Genomic DNA, 19,486 nt, shown 5'->3' with positions numbered 1-19,486 from the left:
AACCACAAGTGCAGACCGACACGACACGAGTGAGTGATAAGCACGAGTGCAAAAGGACACGAGTTAGAGTGAGAGATTGAAGGCCTTCAACCAAAGAAGTGAACCCGGCAATATGTACAAGCATCTCTGAGTATCTCCTCAAATATTATTTTTATTTTTATGTCTAAAAGCAAGATCTCTTTTTTCCTATATGAAGCTACGTATCCCACTAAGATACCTAGATCTATTTTTCTATTCCAAGACATCACATACTCAAAAGAGAGATTCACAACTCTTAACTCAAAAAGTGGCCACGAGCCTGGATTATCGGCTGTGATTTAATCCACTCAGATTTTGGTTCTTCGGGATTTCTATTTGGCCTGTGCAGTCATATGTTCGCACACAGAGAGAGAGAGAGAGGCGCTGCGGCTGACTTATGGATTGCACTATACCCCGTATCGACCCTGAAGCTGTGCTAACATACAAATTTCCCAAGGTACTCGCACATGTCCTTTTTTATTCTCCTAATCCCGTGTCAAACGTTTTCTGCCACACTGAAATCTGATGTGTTTTGAGGTTTTCCAAAGTCAACGTACGGGGTTTGCTTGCAATTCCTTGGTATATGATTCTATTCCTAATGCTTAAATCAACAATAAGAAAAGTTCAGGAAAAACTGTTGTCCAAACGAAAGACGTTTCCCACGGGAAAGGAATTGAAGCAGGAGGCTCACGCAACTTTTAGCGAGCCGGCGATAATGCCTATCTTAGCTAGCCCCCTAAAGACCCAATTGAATATACAATAGGAGTATGTGCGGTTATAAAAGTATGCAGAGAGTTTCCAATAACCTTACCCAGTGGACCTTCTAGCTATGTTCTATTGCCACAGCCTGCAGATGGACAAGGAACGCAGGATCCAGCTCCTTCCCACCCTACCCCCTTAACCAACATCTCAAAGTTATTATTCGTCATCTACCTCTGCAAAGAATGCTTTCACTAACAAGACTCATTTTAATGGGTCTAATTACACAATATGGTCAAATCTCACGAGGCATGTTTTAAATCTGCAGAACTTGTTTAAACTAGTTTAGGGATTGGAACCCCAACCGGACTCACCCTTCTTGGGCTCCTCCAGATGTCCACTCTTGGAAAGCATGGAATGCTTTCGCTATAGGTGAGTTAATGCAAGGTCTTTTACCAGAACTCCCCTCACAATCGCAACACTTTGACTTAGCATTTGAGCAGTTGGAACAATTGACTGACCACTAAGTAGCTTGAGATAGGACCCATTGTATTAATCTCGGTCTTGAGCTCCAAGAGTTTTAAGATCACAAACCTTAAGGTCAAGTTAGTAGAGTATTGGCATTTACTGGTTGAGTTTGCCACTATGGGACTTCCTAAGTGCCCCGATGACTAGGCCACATTGTTCTTGAATAAACTTCCTAAAAAATACTTCAATTTTGTCCAACAAGTGATCTTATAACCTACTATGCCCACATTCTATGAGTTTGAGTGCTAGCTATTGCAACACGCACAACTATTTGACCTCTAGCTACGACATGAAATTGTCAATGTCTTTCTTGGCCAATGAACTTGCATAAACCATGATAATAGATCACACTATTTAGAATTTGATATATTAGGCCCAAGTTCACAACCTCTAATACTATCTTATCTTTTGTAACATATTGTTGCTTGAAAGTGACTTTTCATCCTATAAATAACCTCGGTGTTTGCCAGCACATGCAATTGCAAAATTTGCCCTAGCCAAAGCAAAGTGTGAAACTTGTAGCATTTCAAAGGCCCTTGTCACAAACACACAACATCCTTTTACTGCTAAAGACACCCAATCTAACTAAAGCAATGTTCACAATATTAACACACCTTATTGTTTGTCCATAACTTTTCATAAATAGCATTCCCAATCATTTTACATATCATGCTGATTTACAAAGAGTTGTCATCTAAGGCCTCCAATAATAGAATTGCCCTAATACTGTATTGTAGAGGATATCCAGTTTGTAGTCATCATTATAGGTTGTAGCTTTTCTACAAAATTTCTAATTATTTTACTACCTAATAATATATCCCATGGTTGTAGGTTCACTAAGCTTACATTAGGAGCAATATCCTTAAGAATAAGCATTTCTCTTGTAAGCACACTTTGTCTATTCTTGTTTAGAAAGGGGTGCATGTGGCTTTGGTGTACCCGTTCCTTACCGGAAAGCTAGTATCTTTCATCTGTGCAATTTGTGGTACTAACTAGTCAACACTAGAGAGTGGGTATGTTTGGGTAGGAAACCATAGTAGCTAAGAAACACGTTTCTTTGAATTTGAAACTTACGAAACATTTCTGAGAGTAAAAAATTTGTGGTTTTTTTTTTTTGTGAGTTGGAATCCAAAACATGGTTTTTTTGACAAAACTATTGGGCAATGTTAAACATGATGATGATGATGTGTAATGACTCGTGAGGGCTCACGATTTTGGACGAGAGACTGATTTTTTGTGATTTTGTTTAGTTATTGGACATTGTCAATCTAGTATCTATTCTTGTCTTGAGAGTTGAAAATTATACGACTTTAGTCTTGTGTATGAGTTATTTATTATATATTATGATTCATTCTCGATTTTGACATTTTGTCAATTTGTTTTGAAATGAGAATCATGATGTTGCAACTTGACTCAGTTCATATTGCAGATAGACTATTTACATGTTAATTTCAAATTTCTTCGTATAATATGTATAAATCATAATGTTTGAGTTCTAAACCATAGTATAGCTTGTCCAAAGACTAACTTTAATATAAGTGACAAGTCAATAATGGATCATGGATATGTAACATATTATTCTCAATTGACTATTATCATTCAAGCTCAATTGGCTATTCTTTGTTTAAGAGAGAGTTCCATAGAGGTTTAGAACCTCTTTTCCTAGTCAAAACCATAAAAAATCCCTATATAAAAAAACCCACATTTCTTATTTTATCCCCTCTTGAAAGAAACTTATGAAACACGTATTTGACGTTTTTAAAAGTTTTTGATGTTTCTGGCTGCTATGTAGGAAACACATGTGAATGATACGCTTAAGGTGCTTGGTATTAGAGCTAAAAATTGCATCACAAATTGATTAGCTGTTTAAAACAATCCCAAAACATGTGAATTACCCAAAGTATTAGCAAATGGTACGTAGTTCTAGAGAGTGTTGGTGTCCCCTAATTTGGGAGGATCTACTTATCTATTAATAGATAGGCTGCCCACCACTTAGCCCCATCCTTTTTTTTCTAGGTTTTAGCCATCAGCTCCCTCTCCATTGACTGTTTAGCCCATAGCAACTGCTGCCACATCATCACCAGCCTTGACACCTTGTTCATTGTGGTTGTCTTGCTATCTAGCCACTTCCAGTGCATGTTACAGCTGTCACAACTCTATAAAAACAGAATTTGTATCCTTTTTCATTAATTTGTCTATATAATGATTTATTAAATTTATTTCCTTTGCACTAATTAGATATAAAGAAAAGTGCATTGGAGCTGGCCACTGATGAGTGGTCACAGGTTATGGTGGACCCACGCGGTAGGTTAGAGAAAAGATAGTTCACACTTTCACCTATATGACCCGATTGGGCACCTGTGACTAGAACTCACGCATATCAGGGTTAGACTCGCACACAGAAAGGATTGATGCCTTGAAGTGTGGGCTAGATTCACTAGAACAGACAGTTACAATCAACAAGATGGCATGATCATGAAATGCTTGTATAATGTGCATGTGTGGGCTGAAAGCCTGAAATGCACATTTCTTTGTATAGGAAAGTCACATGAAGATTCGGATACCATTTTTGCGATGTACATGGAAAAAGCTTTCATATGACACCCATATTGGGGGGGTCCCTAAATTTTAGGAGATCCCTAAATTTTAGGGACCTCCTAAAATTTAGGAGCCTCGAATTAGCCCAAAAATGCTAGTCCTAAAAAATAGGGATGTCATTCTAAAAAAAGTAAGTTTTGTACTCTGACTGTGCTTACTAAATTTGGTTGTTTCTATTCTTGACAGTATTCAACCCAAAAAGGAAGGCCATATAGAAGAGACAAGTGTCAAGACACTTGTCACACAAGTTTCCAAGTGTCCCACCACTTGTCACATCTCATGACATGTGGCTGGACACTTGTCTTGTGCTATTCCACTTTCCCCTTTTGTACTAGCTCTCCCCTCTCCTATAAATAAGAGCTCGTTTTTCTTCATTGAGCATCATTTTTCTTTGCTGTAAACTCATGTACAGCACCCACAGATAGCCAGAAATTGGCCCCATCCATCCCCATCATCATCCCCCACTTCTCCATTATCAAATTCCTCCATATTCCCTCTTCTATCACTGCTGTTTTACAAGACAACAAGCCTGTAAATTCATTACAGCACCTCCTTCTTGAGCTCTTTCTTCCATTTTAGCTACAAGAAGCAAAGCCCTATCCATGTACTGCTGATCAACGATGGAGAAAGGCTGAATTCCCCTTTTTCTTCTCTCATAGTGTAAAGAAATCAGTTCTTATCATTGCATAATAGATAATGCATGTGTATTTGTACATCTTTGCATGATCTTGTGAGAGTGAGAATTACTTCTTCTCACTCTCTTCCCTAAGGGACTTGGGTTGAGCAGAAATACATTCCTTCGGGGGGGGGTACCCATCTTCAACCCTCAATCTTGTCTCCATTACTTTTACATTTTCATGGCTATAATTTTGTGAGTTATTTTCATTTTTAGCTTTAAGTGTTCATTCTCTTTTATATTAAATCTCAAAAACAAGCGAATATCATAATTGTTAAGCATACTACGTTGTTCGGGGCGTTTACAGTGGTATCAGAGCTTTGGCTCGGTCCTCACCCCCAACACTGGTAGTGCTTACAACTATAAGTTTGTTTGTTTTAGCCCTTGCATTGAGTGCTTGAGCATATTTTTTTTTCTTTAGTCTCAATGGATCAATCGAGTGCTATCCTTCAAGCCATTCAAAGTCTTAGAGAGGAAAATCAGCAAATTCGTGAGCAACTTCTCAAACTAGAAAAAGTTGAGAATCCCAAAGAATTCAAGGAAAGAAGCCCATCTACTTCAAGGAGACAAAGCCATACCAATGAAAGAAGCCGATCAAGAAGTCCAACTACTTCTAAGAGGCAGTCCCATTCTACTTCAATACAAAGAAAGAGATCGCGTCGAAGCTCATCCTCTTCTTCAAAGTCATCTGGTGCCTATTCTGATGGATCCTCTTCTAGTAATGAAGAGTCACACCCTTCTCGTGGAAGACCTCATCATCGTCAAAGGCATCGACATTCTTCACCCTCGTCTCCATCTTCATTCCCATCAAGCACTTCATCATCTTCAACCTCAAGATCCGAGCATGGACGAAGGCATAAGAAGAAGAAGAAGACTAAGTCACTATCTCAACTTGAAAAGAAGATCAAGTTCAATATGTATGATGGTTCCCGAAATCCTGATCTTCTTCTGAAGTCGTGACAAGTATAAAGAAAAAGAAAAGATTAAGTTTGCAGCTTTACATTTAACCGACTTAGCCCATACTTGGTGGACGGGGTTGGAATATGATCATGCTGCCCCAAAATCATGGCGGTCCTTTGTTCGCCTGATACAAAGCCAATTTCTTCCTGTTCATTTCAAAAGAGATGTAAAAATGGAATGGGATCGGCTTTGGCAAAGGAAAAATGAGTCACTTGGTGACTATACCAAGAGATTTTGGGAGCTACTTTTGAAGGTCCAACATTTCAAGAAGATCAGCAGTTCGGAAAAGCTTAGGAAGTTTCAAGGAGGTTTGCATTTTAAACTTCGTACTGCTCTTAATCATTATCATTGTTCTAGTCTCAGGGAACTCATTGACCATGCTGAGACATGGAAAATGGAGCATAATGGCAACAAATCATTCCAAAAGAATGATAAGAAGAGAGTAGCTGATGATGAGGAGTATTCAGCCCCAAATGAAGGACAAAAACAGTGGCAAAAGCAGCCATCAAATCAAAAGAAGATGAAGCCCTATGCACCTCCTAATGCTCCTCAATTTCGCTCCAATCTATACCCACAAGCAAAGCAATTTTCCGAAGAAGAAAAGCAACCCTTCATGAAAGAAGGGAAGTGCTTTAAATGTGGACAAACAGGCCACATAGCGAAGCAATGTCCAAACAAGGGACAAAGCAAGGTTTCTGACAACAAGCCTAAGTCGCCAGTGAAAATCAATGCTATCAGTGATGTAGTTGCAAACACAACTCACACTCTAGAGACGCGCAAATTATTAAAAGCTTGGGGACAGTTGCAAGGTAAGCAAGCACTATTCTTGATAGATCTTGGGGCGAATGAAAATATTATTTCCTTGCAATTAGCTAAAGAGCTTGGATTAAAGAATGAAGAGATGGACACTCCTGCAGAAGTTCGCCAAGCTTTAAATGCTGATGAAGGTGACACAGTGAAGACTGTGATACCCTACATTGGCAAGCTCAAGTTTCAAATTCAAGGCTACAGTGACGAAGATACCTTCTGTATCGGAGACCTTGATGGTTGCGATGTGATTCTTGGCATGCCCTGGAATCATAGAATAGATTCAACCATCTTCTCTTTGAAAAAGAAGGTAGAACTCACCAACAAAGACAAGAAGTACGAGATTCAAGCTGGAGTTTCTGGAGACACCATACCTATGGTAAGCCATATGCAAGTCTCTAGAGCAATTAAGGATTGTGTTCAATGTTGTCTGCTTTATGTCACTGATGTAAAAGATAATATGAATGCTGAAAACCAAGAGCAACTTCAGCTTTTGGAAAAGTATAAAGATTGTTTTTCGGAAGATCTTCCTTATCAACTTCCCCCAGAAAGGCCAGAAGACCATCATATTGATATTATTCCGGGCAGTTCTCCTCCTAATATAGCACCATACCGTGTGAGCCGTCCTCAACAAGAAGAAATCAGAAAGCAAGTCGAAGACCTACTCAACGGTGGGCTAATTAGGCCAAGTAGCTCACCATTTTGTTCACCGGTTCTTCTTGTTCAAAAGAAAGATGGCACATTCAGGATGTGCATTGATTATCGAGCCCTCAACAAAATCACTGTGAAGAATCGGTTTCCTATTCCCAGAATTGACGACATTTTGGATCGTCTAGGAGGCTCAAAGGTTTTCAGCCGCATTGATCTAAAGAGTGGTTATCATCAAATTAGGGTAATACCACAAGATGTACACAAAATTGCTTTCCGCACTTCATACGGTCTTTATGAATTCTTGGTGGTTCCTTTCGGATTAACCCATGCACCAGCCACCTTTAATCGAATGATGGAGCGCATCTTTAGCGAGCATCGATAATATGTTGGTACTTTCTTTGATGATATTCTTGTCTTTAGCAAGAATGAAGAGGAGCATCATCAACACTTGGAAATTGTTCTACAATTACTACAACAAAATCAACTCTTGGTAAATGGTAAAAAGAGTGAATTTTTCATACATAAAATAAATTACCTTGGGCATGTCATCTCTTCTGAAGGGATTCAGATGGATCCTGAAAAGATCAGGATAATCCAAGAATGGCCTCATCTTCGTGATGTACATGAGGTGCGATCGTTTCTTGGCTTATGTTCTTATTACCGCCGCTTCATCAAGCATTTTGCACATGTGGCTTCTCCACTTCATGACCTTACAAAGAAGAAGATCTCTTTCCAATGGAAGGAAAAAGAGAAGGCAGCCTTCACAAGGCTGAAAACAGCTCTTACTTTTGGACCTGTTCTTATCATTCCAGATCTGGTAAAACCATTTGTGGTGGAAGCAGATGCTTGCGGTGATTGTATTGGTGCAGTGCTAAATCAAGAAGGCCATGCCGTAGCCTTTGAAAGCCGCCGTCTAAATGATGTGGAGAAAAGGTATGACATTTATGAAAAGGAGCTCTTAGCAGTGGTTCATGCTTTAAAGATATGGAAACATTATCTTTTAGGCAATGAATTCCTTATTAAAACCGATCATCAAAGCTTGAAGTATTTCAAGACTCAAAAGCATTTGCAGGAGAAACATGCAAGATGGGAAAATTTCTTGTCTATGTTTCATTTTCAAATTATGTACACTCGAGGGAAACAAAATGTAGTTGCTGATGCACTTTCTAGAGTGCCTCGCATTGCAACTATTACAGTGGCTCATCATGAAGATTTTCAAACGATGAAGAATACTTATGATGAAGATACTGATTTTGCAGCAATTTGGTCAAATTTACAGCAAGGAGGTTCTCATCCAGATTATTCCATCAAGGACGGTTACCTTCTCATGAACAACCGCCTTTGTGTCACTCTTCCTGTTCGACAAAAGGTGCTTAAAGAAAGTCATGAACCCCCTTATGCAGGGCATAGAGGAAGGGCAGCCACTCTAAGTGCAATTGAGCGCTACTTTTATTGGCCAACATTACGAAAAGATACACATAACTTCATTGAGGCTTGTCTGGTATGCCAAAAATCCAAATATGATAGGCAGAAGATTCCAGGATTGTTGCAACCTCTTCCAGTGCCCAAAGATCTATGGGAATCTATCACAATGGATTTCATCTCAGGTATTCCAAGAACACCTCAAGGTCATGATATGATTTGGGTCATAATTGATAGATTCAGCAAACAATCACATTTTATTCCATGTCATAAAACATTGAAATCCGCACAAGCTGCAAGACTTTTCATTCAACATATCTTCAGATTGCATGGTATGCCTTCTGAGATCATTTCAGATAGAGACTCCAAATTCACAAGTAACTTTTGGCGTGCTTTATTTGAGAATTTGGGAACCGCTTTAAAGTTCTCCTGAGCTTTTCATCCTCAAACTGACGGCCAAACAGAGGTGATGAATCTCACTCTTTTGGATATGTTGAAAGCTTATGTTAGTGAACATAAGTCACAATGGGAGAAATATCTTCCATTATTGGAGTTTGCTTACAACAATACAGTGCACTCATCCACAGGGAAAGCTCCAAATGAAATAGTACAGGGTAAAGTGATTCCTCCTCCAATTATTTGCACTAAAGATAAGATTTTTGCTGCTGATGAGTTTGCTTTAGATTTAAAAACAACAATGGATCAAGTTCGAGCCACTATCAAAGTTGCGCAAGAGCGACAAAAGAAGCAAGCAGATAAACGAAGAAGACCTTTGGCTTTTGAAAAAGGTCAATATGTCTTGCTAAAGTTTGATAAAAGCAGGCTCAAACAAGGTTTTGGTCAAAATTCATCTTTTCCAAAGCTCTCCAGTAGATACTTTGGACCCTTCAAAGTGATTGAGAAAATAAATGAAGTTTCTTATTGACTTGAGCTTCCTGCTCATTGGAAAATACACAACGCTTTTCATGTAAGTTTGCTAAAACCTTACATAGGACCAGAACCAAAGGAACCCATTACTGAAGATCCCCCAGAAGTTGAAGAAACAGAGCAACTCTTGGAACCTGAAAAGATTTTGTTTCTCAAAGATCGAACCACGAGAAGTGGCCTTGTGACACAAAAATTCTTACTAAAATTCAAGAATCTACCCACAACAGATGCACAGTGGGTAGATGAAAAATTCATGAAGGATTACCCAAATATTCTACAGCAATATCAAGAAGCTTTTCAGCTGAGGACAGCTGAATAAAAGCCAGAGGGCTGTCACAACTCTATAGAAATAGAATTGTATCCTTTTTCATTAATTTGTCTATATAATGATTTATTAAATTTATTTTCTTTGCACTAATTAGATATAAAGAAAAGTGCATTGGAGCTGGCCACTGATGAGTGGTCACAGGTTATGGTGGACCCACGCGGTGGGTTAGAGAAAAGATAGTTCACACTTCCACCTATATGATCTGATTGGGCACTTGTGACTAGAACTTACGCATATCAGGGTTAGACTCGCACACAGAAAGGATTGATGCCTTGAAGTGTGGGCTAGATCCACTAGAACAGACAATTACAATCAACAAGATGGCATGATCATGAAATGCTTGTATAATGTGCATGTGTGGGCTGAAAGCCTGAAATGCACATTTCTTTGCATAGGAAAGTCACATGAAGATTCGGATACCATTTTTGCAATGTACACGGAAAAAGCTTTCATATGACACCCATATTGGGGGGGTCCCTAAATTTTAGGAGATCCCTAAATTTTAGGAGCCTCAAATTAGCCTAAAAATGCTAGTCCTAAAAAATAGGGATGTCATTCTAAAAATAGTAAGTTTTGTACTCTGACTGTGCTTACTAAATTTGGTTGTTTCTATTCTTGACAGTATTCAACCCAAAAAGGAAGGCCATAGAGAAGAGACAAGTGTCAAGACACTTGTCACACAAGTTTCCAAGTGTCCCACCACTTGTCACACAAGTTTCCAAGTGTCCCACCACTTGTCACATCTCATGACATGTGGCTGGACACTTGTCTTGTGCTATTCCACTTTCCCCTTTTGTACTAGCTCTCCCCTCTCCTATAAATAAGAGCTCTTTTTTTTTCATTGAGCATCATTTTTCTTTGCTGTAAACTCATGTACAGCACCCACAGATAGCCAGAAACTGGCCCCATCCATCCCCATCATTATCCCCCACTTCTCCATTATCAAATTCCTCCATACTCCCTCTTCTATCATTGCTGTTTTACAAGACAACAAGCCTGTAAATTCATTACAGCACCTCCTTCTTGAGCTCTTTCTTCCATTTTAGCTACAAGAAGCAAAGCCCTATCCATGTACTGTTGATCAACGATGGAGAAAGGCTGAATTCCCCTTTTTCTTCTCTCATAGTGTAAAGAAATCAGTTCTTATCATTGCATAATAGATAATGCATGTGTGTTTGTACATCTTTGCATGATCTTGTGAGAGTGAGAATTACTTCTTCTCACTCTCAAGTTGATTGTAACTGAGCTCTTCCCTAAGGGACTTGGGTTGAGCAGAAATACATTCCTTCGGGGGGGGGTTGCCCATCTTCAACCCTCAATCTTGTCTCCATTACTTTTACATTTTCATGGCTATAATTTTGTGAGTTATTTTCATTTTCAGCTTTAAGTGTTCATTTTCTTTTATATTAAATCTCAAAAACAAGCGAATATCATAATTGTTAAGCATACTACGTTGTTCGGGGCGTTTACAACAGCTTGCGTTCACTGTAGTGTAGGCCTAGTCAGCAGAGCCCCTAGTGATCAGCTGCTATCATATTCAAGCAGTTACATTGCTGTGTTTACCAATTCTAGCCCTAGAGACTACTGCGTTTTGGTTTCTAGCCTGCCCCCTTCTACTTTTAGCCTCATCTGAGCTCCGACTAGTAGTTACAATACTCGGTATTTGTCTTTGTTGGATGTCACATATCGATACCTTCCTTAGGCCACTCCCAGGAGAGCCATCGATTGTTGGACAGCTCTGTCCCCCTTGAGCATCTTGTATACTCTTTCCTTCATTTACAACATTCATTCATTCACTTTAGAGTCCTGCTTTTTCTTTGTTTGTGTTTTGTGTTTTATGTTTGTATTTGATTTCTTTGTGTCTTAGTTGTGGTTGTACACTCAGTGTTTTCTTTTGCAAACCCTACCATACGTCCACATTGTATCAAGGCCAATGCTCTTCTAAAGAGTATTTTGAGGCTATCTTGGATTGCTTACACCATATGTCACCTGTTTATTCACGATGGCTTAGACTACTCCATCTTCAAATCCTTTGATGCTTTTTTAAGCTACTCCTTCAATGGAGGCTTTGTTGAGGCATTACGGGAATGGGCTTGAGGTTCCAAGGCACATGTGGAACCGTAAAAATGACCATAGGAGCCACAATATTTGGATCCACATAGCCTATTTCACTTAGCTGAAATGCAAAAGCTTTTCCATGTTTTATTAGCGTTTGCATAAAAGAGTGTTTTTCAGCTAATGAAAAGAAAGAATTTTCACCTATTTTGAGCTCTTTTATACTTTCAGATGTGAACTTGTGACCAATATTGGAAGGATCACGAAGACTTGGCTGATTTGCTGCTCGATCAGCCAGCCCTGGTAAAACTTGATCAAGCACTTAATTACAACAATCAATAAATGCACAAATTACCATCATAACCTTGGACATTGGACACTTTGTTGGCCCCAAAATTGGTGCCCCTTGCGGTATTTCTTTAACTTGAATTGCTAATGGATGGAGTATAACCTTAGATTTCACAATCTTCTTCATTGATCCAAAAGTCCTTTTGCTGCCCAACCAATCATCAAAGAATTCGGGCCAATTGCCCTTTGATTTTGTACAAATGGAACCATAAACTAGCCAAATGATGCCCGTTGGCATGTGAAATTCGTGATAATTCCTTGAATTTCATGTGTTGATTTCAGTGTACAATGCGTTTGATTGATTGCACGGATCCTAAGGTGGTTGCTAAATCCTAATTCCTATAGAAATTTAGGGTTTACAGCAGAATTCTCACTGCTGTCGACTAAATTTGACCAAGACCACCTTCAATTGGCTGAGAGATGCTGAGATCTTTAGAGAATAAGTTGGAGAAGGTGAGAGAATGCTGAGATGAGAGAGGAATCTGAGATTCTTTACGGAAAAAGTCCCAAAAGTGATTGTTGCCTTGTCAATTCTGCATTTAATGCAGTCGCTTGCTGTCCTGAGGTCTCATAAATGCTGTCGCTTGATCAACAATGCTGTCACCAACCCCTGCTGAGAGTCTCCCTGCTGTTGAATGCCTTTTGAAGGTCTCCGATGGCTGTTGCCTGCTGCAAATGCTGAATTTTGCATAGGGAAACGATGAGTAGCTCTTCCTCTCTGTCTTTTTTAGGTTGAATGCATTGAAGGACCCTCTCTCAACCCCAAATAGCTTTCTCCCCCATTGCATGGGCATTTTTGCCAAGTGGCAATTTTTAAATCCCATTTTCTAGCAATTTTCAGCCAATTAGTTAATTTTTAGAATTAATTAATTTTGAAAATTAATTTCAGCCCTTCTGACCTTGCCCAAAAGAAAAAATGCCCATCCACAACTAAATTGGCTAGGCCATTTGCAACCTCAAGTGGTCCCCAGCTTTTACTGATCCTTAGATTGGTATTAATGAATTAATTAATGCTAGTCCCTAATGTCGCCATTGATACTTAACGATCAATTGACTCTCCTAGGGTCAAAACCGATACCAACTGATATCCAAAACCCAGGTGGCATAACTTGTCACAACTTTTGCCTTTGGCATCCATTGCTTTCTCGAGGTCCTTGGCGTGTTACCATGAAATAACCGTCATGTGTATCACATGTGCCTTACAACCTTGCACATTTGATTAATTTAAATTAGTCAAATGTTACTAGCAAGATTAAAGCATCTTAAAAATTTTACATCTTTGTGACGGTTTGGATAATGGTAGATATTACTAGGTTATTTAGACATTTTATTGTGGTCTTTATGATGCTTTTTTAGGCATTTATTGTTGGCCAACCAGTATTAAATGTTGGCCAACGTGTTACCATTTATGGCATCTTTTGGTCTTATATATCCAGGTTTTCGCTCCTCAATCAATCATTCATTACTTGCAGGTTCTGTTGGAGAGAGGGAGTTGGTGCAAGTGCCTACACAACTAGTGACTCATTTTTTAATGCGATTGTCTAGCATTTGGTATATGAATTCCATTTCCCGAGCACAACATCTATTTATGCTTCCATTGTTACATCCTCTTCGGACATGCTATCAGATTTCATGATCTACACTCTTGTTGCTGTTTTTTGCTGTTTTTAAGCCTTCCGCTAATTATTGATGCTCCTTGTCTACTCTAGCTAGGCGATGAGTTTCAAGGACCTTTTAGCCATAAGAAATTTGTGTTTGGCTGCTGCATTCATCTTGTAGACCGCGTTGACTGCATTTAATGCCATTGCTGCGTGTGTATTGTGATTTTTTACATTGTATTTCTGTTGGCAACTGCATTTAATGCCTCTTTTGTCTGTGTTTTGACTTGTAGCCTTTGCACATTCAGCCTCTTGGGCTTTGAAGGCTGGGTGACAGCATTTTCAGCTTCTGTCTATCTTCTCTTGACTGATTCTTCTGGGTTTTTGCAGGTTTTGTGATCAAACATTGCGTATAAACTCTGTTTTGCGTAGTTGTACTGCCTTGGCCGTACTTTCTGTAAGTAGCTTCCTTTCATGGATGGGTGGTAATTCCTTGATTACAACTTAGTTACAACAGTAACATTTATTACAAAACTGAGAAATGCAAATTAACTTACAATCTTGGATAATGGACACCTTATTGCGCTAAAAATTGGTGCCCCTTTCGGTATTTATTTAACTTAATTGGAGAAGAAGTTGATGTACAATGGGATTCTCGCAATCCTTTTCGATATTCCAACTCCCCTTGCTGTCGAAAATGACCAACAAGTCTTTAATTTGATTTGCCCCTTGATTTGGGTAGTCAATTGGCCTTCATCGCTTTGATGGAGATGGAAAATGCCCCAAGTTAATTGATTTTGTTGGTCCCTCCACTTGAATTTAATTGAAAACAACTTCAACCCTATTGAATCCAAGTCTTGGAGCTTCCAATTTTCGGCACGCTTCCTGAGGCTGTTGCTAAACCCTAATTTTTGCTGTTGCAAAATAGGGTTTACTGTCATGAGGACATGTATTTTTAAAACCTCACTTAACATGTGAAATAATTTCTAACCACATGGTTAAGTAAATGTTGCACTTGTGAGGTGTAACTGGGGTTAGAGTAAATTTATGAGCTCGGAACCCGAGGAAATCTTAGGATATCAAAGGCAAAAGTTATTGTAAGTTGACCTAGGTTATTCATTTGGCCATAAGTGTCAGTTGTGGTGATACTAGGGAAGTGACGTTTAATGGTATCTAATGCCAATTTGATGGTCAAAGATGGCGCATAGACACTCGAGAATGGAAGTTGCCTAGCCAATTTAATTATTGGCCAGTTAGATTATTTTTTAGGGCACTGAAATAATTGTTAGATTAATTTTTAGTATTTAAAGATTGAAAATTTAATATTTAATTATGGATAATGCTGAAAAAACCATTTGGAAAGGTTGTCCCTTGTCAAAAATGCCCATGCAAGACTGAAAAACGTCTTTAGAGCCTGGAGAGAGACATTTTTAGTGTATTTAGCCTGCAATAGAGAGAAAGGAGATGCTGCTGGTCTGATTTGCAGCCATTGGAGGACCTTCTGAGACAGCCAAGGGCTAGAGAAGACTAATCAACAACAAGTGACAACATCTATAGGCTGTTGGGATAGGGTGATTGATTTTCTTCAATTCTTTGTATCTACAAGCTGTTGAGATAGGGCAGTAGCAGTAAATGACATATTTTCTTTAGTTCTTTGCGAAGAAAGTCTGAATTTTCTCTCTCCTCAACATTCTCTCTCATCTCCTAGCTTTTCTACAGCCTTGCTTCGAAGATTATAACATTGAGATCACTGGAGGCTAAGGAATTTCAGATTTCTTTGTTGTAAACCCTAATCTGCAGAGCAAAAATTAGGGTTTAATAGCAACCTAGGGAAGTGTGCCAGAAATTGGAAGCTCCAAGACTTGGATTCAATAGGGCTGAAGCTGTTTTTAGTCAAATTCAAGTGGAGGGACCAACAAATCAATGAACTTGGGGCATTTTTCATCTCTATCAAAGCGGGTGAAGGCCTATTGATTGCCCGAATCTAGGGGCAAATCAGATTGAAGACTTGTTGGTCATTTTAAACAATAAAGAAAGTTGGAATACTGAAAGGGATTGGGAGAATCCCATTGTACATCAACTTCTTCATCAATTAAGTTAAATAAATACCGAAAGGGGCGCTAGTTTTGGGACCAACAATGTATTCAATATCCAAGATTATATGGTAAAGTGTGCATTTTAGTTTTGTGAATTTGTTAATTGCTGTAAATAGTGCTTAATCAGGTTATTTACCACCCTATCCGAGGAGAAAGACCGGTTTCATTTACCGTAGAGAAATTTGAAGTTTCTCAGTCTTTGGTGATCTCAATGTTGTAATCTTCGGAATAAGGCTATAGAAAGGCTGGGAGATGAGAGAGAATGCTGAGAAGAGAGAAAATTCAGACTTTCTTCTCGAAGAACTGAAGAAAATCTGTCATTTATTGCTGCTGACCTATCTCAGTAGCTTGTAGATGCAAAGAACTGAAGAAAATCAGTCATTTACTGCTGCTGCCCTATCTCAACAGCCTGTAGATGCTCTCACCTGCTATTGATTGGTCTTCTTCTGCCTTTGGTTGCCTCAGAAGGTCCTCCAATGGCTGTAAATCAGACCAACAACATCTCCTCCCTCTCTCTTGCAGGCTGAATACACTAAAAATGCCTCTTTCGAGTCTTGCATGGGCATTTTTGATAAGTGGCAGCCTTCCCAAATGGTTTTTTTAGCATTATTCACAATTAAATATTAATGTTCAATCTTGAAATACTAAAAATTAATTTGATAATTATTTCGGTGCCCTGAAAAATAATCTAATTGGTCAATAATTAAATTGGCTAAGCAATTTTCATTCCCAAGTATCTTTGCGCCATCTTTGACCATTAGATGGACATTAGGTACCATTAAATGCCACTTTCCCAGTGTCACCAATTGACACTTATGGCCAAATGAATGACCTAGGTCAACAATTGGCACTAGATACCACCAAGTACCTATGCGGCATAACTAATAACAACTTTTGTCTTTGACATCCCATTATTTCCTCGGGTCTCGGGCTTGTAAATTTACTCTAACCCCTGTTACACCTCACATGTGTAACATTTACTTAACCACGTGATAAAAAATTAATCTACATGTTAAGTGAGGTTTCAAAAATACATGTCCTCATGACACACACTCTCTTCTCCTCTTCTTTTCTTTATTTTCTTATCCATCCTCTCCAGATGGCTCCCCTTGTTGTTCTATTGATGACAAATTACACAGCCCCAAATTACCTAGCTTGGAGTGTTGTTATAAAAGCATGGTTTGTGCAGAAGCAATTATGGTACATTGTGTTTGGAGCATGTAAGCATCGTATTTCTTTTCGAGTTGATTTTGATGAGGGTAATTATGAAGAAGCTGTGCTCACATGGGATATTGAATATGCTTGTGCATATTCTTTTCTTCTTTGTTGCATCTCTAAAGATATCTTTCTAGTGGTTACCTCTTGTAGGACTTCTCCAGTGATTTGGCCGAAGCTTTAGATGTCGTATAAGACTCCTTCATCTATGTGCGCTGCTACTCTTTATGGAGAACTCCAGCAGATGAAGTTTGAGCCAAAGGACACTATTCAGTCTTTCTTACTTTCTGTCACATGGGTATAGGATCAGCTTCGACACATGCAGTCTCCCCTTCTAGAGGCTCATTTTGTGGGGATCATGCTCTACAAGCTCCCTTTGAGTTTGATGGAGTGGCCAATGCTTTGAGGATTCAAATGTCATCAACACCTGTCAGTTTTCTATAGATGTTCTTGATGCTGCTTGAGCATGAGACGTCTTTACAGCTATAAGGGAGGCTTCCATCGCAGTTTGGTGGTTCTAGTGAGACCTTTATAGTTTTAGAGAGGGGTGACAGACAGGAGGAAGTTGAAGGCCCTTTTTTGAAACTTATGTGGTGATTCTATTGGATCAGATGATTTGTTGTACACAAATAATCTTTTTTTTTGATGACAAGGTTTGTGTTGACTCTCACATAAATCATTGGCCATAGTCTTGTATTGTTTGTCACAAAATTATGTCATGCAAACCTGAAATCTTTTTGAGCATGAAGCAAGATATGGTGAATAACCATTCGTGCCACTCGCTGAAATTATTGATATGACAAATAAGCACTATTCACATGCAATAATCTTTGATGTGGAAGAGGTGTATCATCCATCTGCATATCAATGAATGTGCCTAATCATACTGGGGAATGATCAGATAACTTAAGATAGTGATCCACTTAAATTTTACATGTGAAGGAATCATATTATGTAGCATGCAGCAAGTACCATCTGTCCAATCTTGCTCAATAATCTGTGAAAGCTTTTTGATGAAAAGTGTGGCCAACAATCCCCTAATGTAAAGATTTTCCATATGTTCGAATGGATTCAATGTATCCATCATATCATTATATTTTTGCATTTCAGAACCAATAATATGCGAGTGGTATGTGGTATAATCATCATAATGTGAGGAATGATTGGAATGACCATAGAGAAAATGCATTTTGGCATCAAGGATATTGTGCAATGGATTCCCTCATTTGCATACAAACCCTAGATGATTGTGAAGCAGAAATAGCAGCAATTCATCTCTCTCTCTCTGTGCAAAACACATTGTTCTAGCAACATTGACCCTGTTGGTCATTATATGTGGCGGTAAATCATTTCAAATAAATTTTACAAATTCTGGAAAACTGTCTAGATCCAACATAGAATATATCATATAGCCAGCAAAGAAATCAAGCTGCCCACCCAAACTTTGATGGTTATACTCTTGCGAACGTATCGCATCAAGATGCATGGTATGTATGTAGTGCCAAAACTATTAGTAGTTCAAACAGCTCATGTGTACGTCGGGCATGGCTAGGTTTTTAGGCATTTTATGATGGCCATTTTATGCTTATTTGGGGCATTTTATGTTGGCTGACCTGCCCATGTTTTGGCATTGTTTTCTTCTTTATATATCTAGCCCCCTCCTCATTTAGATCGTCATCACCTACAGGTTCTGTGGAGAGAGGGAGCTAGTGCTAGTGCCTAAGAGCTAGCGACTCATTGTTGTACATGTCATTCTCGTGTTGGGTATATGGATTCCATTTCTCGAGCACATCTCTGAGTTCTCTTCCTTTGCAATATTTTTTTGTTTTCTTTCTTTTCTATCTTGTGTTTAGCAGTTTATTTCAGCACTTGTGTATACTTCCATTGTTGCATCACTTCTGACATGGTATCAAGTCATCCTTTTCCTCAGACTCTCAACTTTGATCCTCCGGCCATGGCAAAGTCCAAGGCGTAGAAGGGATCCACTTCTTTAGATTGAGGGAAGGGCTTGATTGCCTCTTCCTCTGCTGCTTTCTAGTCCAAGTGATGTGGTCATTCCTCATGACTCTCTAATGCTAGAGGAGGAGTATGAGAGGGTGGTGAGATAAGGTAGCGGAGTCTCATCTATATAGGCATATCGATGCATAGGTTCGAGAGAGAAGGATTCCCAATGCAACAACCGAAGTCTAGTACGCTCAAATCCTAGAGCTAGGATTGACACCCAGGATTGACTCTCTAATGCTAGAGGAGGAGTGTGAGAGGGTGGTGAGATAAGGCAGCAGAGCCTCATCTATACAGGCATACTGATGCATAGGTTCGAGAGAGAGGGATTCATGACGTATCAACCGAAGTCTAGTAGGCTCAAATCTTGGAGCTAGGATTGACACCCAGGTTCATGATGAGTTGTTATTTCACAAAGGGCGGGATTGGCTCCAAGTCCCGAGCTGACATGAGGGGACACTTATGTGGTCCTAGCCAAAGAGGGGGAATCCGTGGTCACATATGTTTAGAGGCATTTTTGACAGGATGGTTTTGTATGCTATTCTGAGACATTGATAAT

At 39.1% G+C, this 19,486-nt stretch overlaps 1 protein-coding gene across 2 annotated transcripts in view; it reads left to right on the top strand.

Moving 5' to 3' along the window:
* The first annotated feature begins 226 nt into the window (after positions 1-226).
* Positions 227-19,486, top strand: part of ECH2 (enoyl-CoA hydratase 2) — a 118,743-nt gene continuing 99,483 nt past the window's right edge. The window contains exon 1 of one of the 2 annotated variants that reach the window (XM_087692369.1): positions 227-475. Coding sequence is in view for 1 of the 2 variants with exons in the window: in XM_087692368.1 (XP_087548494.1) it covers positions 416-475 (60 nt within the window). In the remaining variant the exon portion in view is untranslated. The remainder of the gene's footprint in view (positions 476-19,486) is intronic. The other variant, XM_087692368.1, reaches the window with a different exon arrangement.

This window comes from Lygodium microphyllum, chromosome 14 (assembly GCF_053477565.2).
Source record: "Lygodium microphyllum isolate KBCC chromosome 14, Lygodium_microphyllum_v1.1.10, whole genome shotgun sequence".
In the NCBI taxonomy this organism is placed as follows: Eukaryota; Viridiplantae; Streptophyta; class Polypodiopsida; order Schizaeales; family Lygodiaceae; genus Lygodium; species Lygodium microphyllum.
This window is presented reverse-complemented; position numbering and strand designations above follow the sequence as displayed.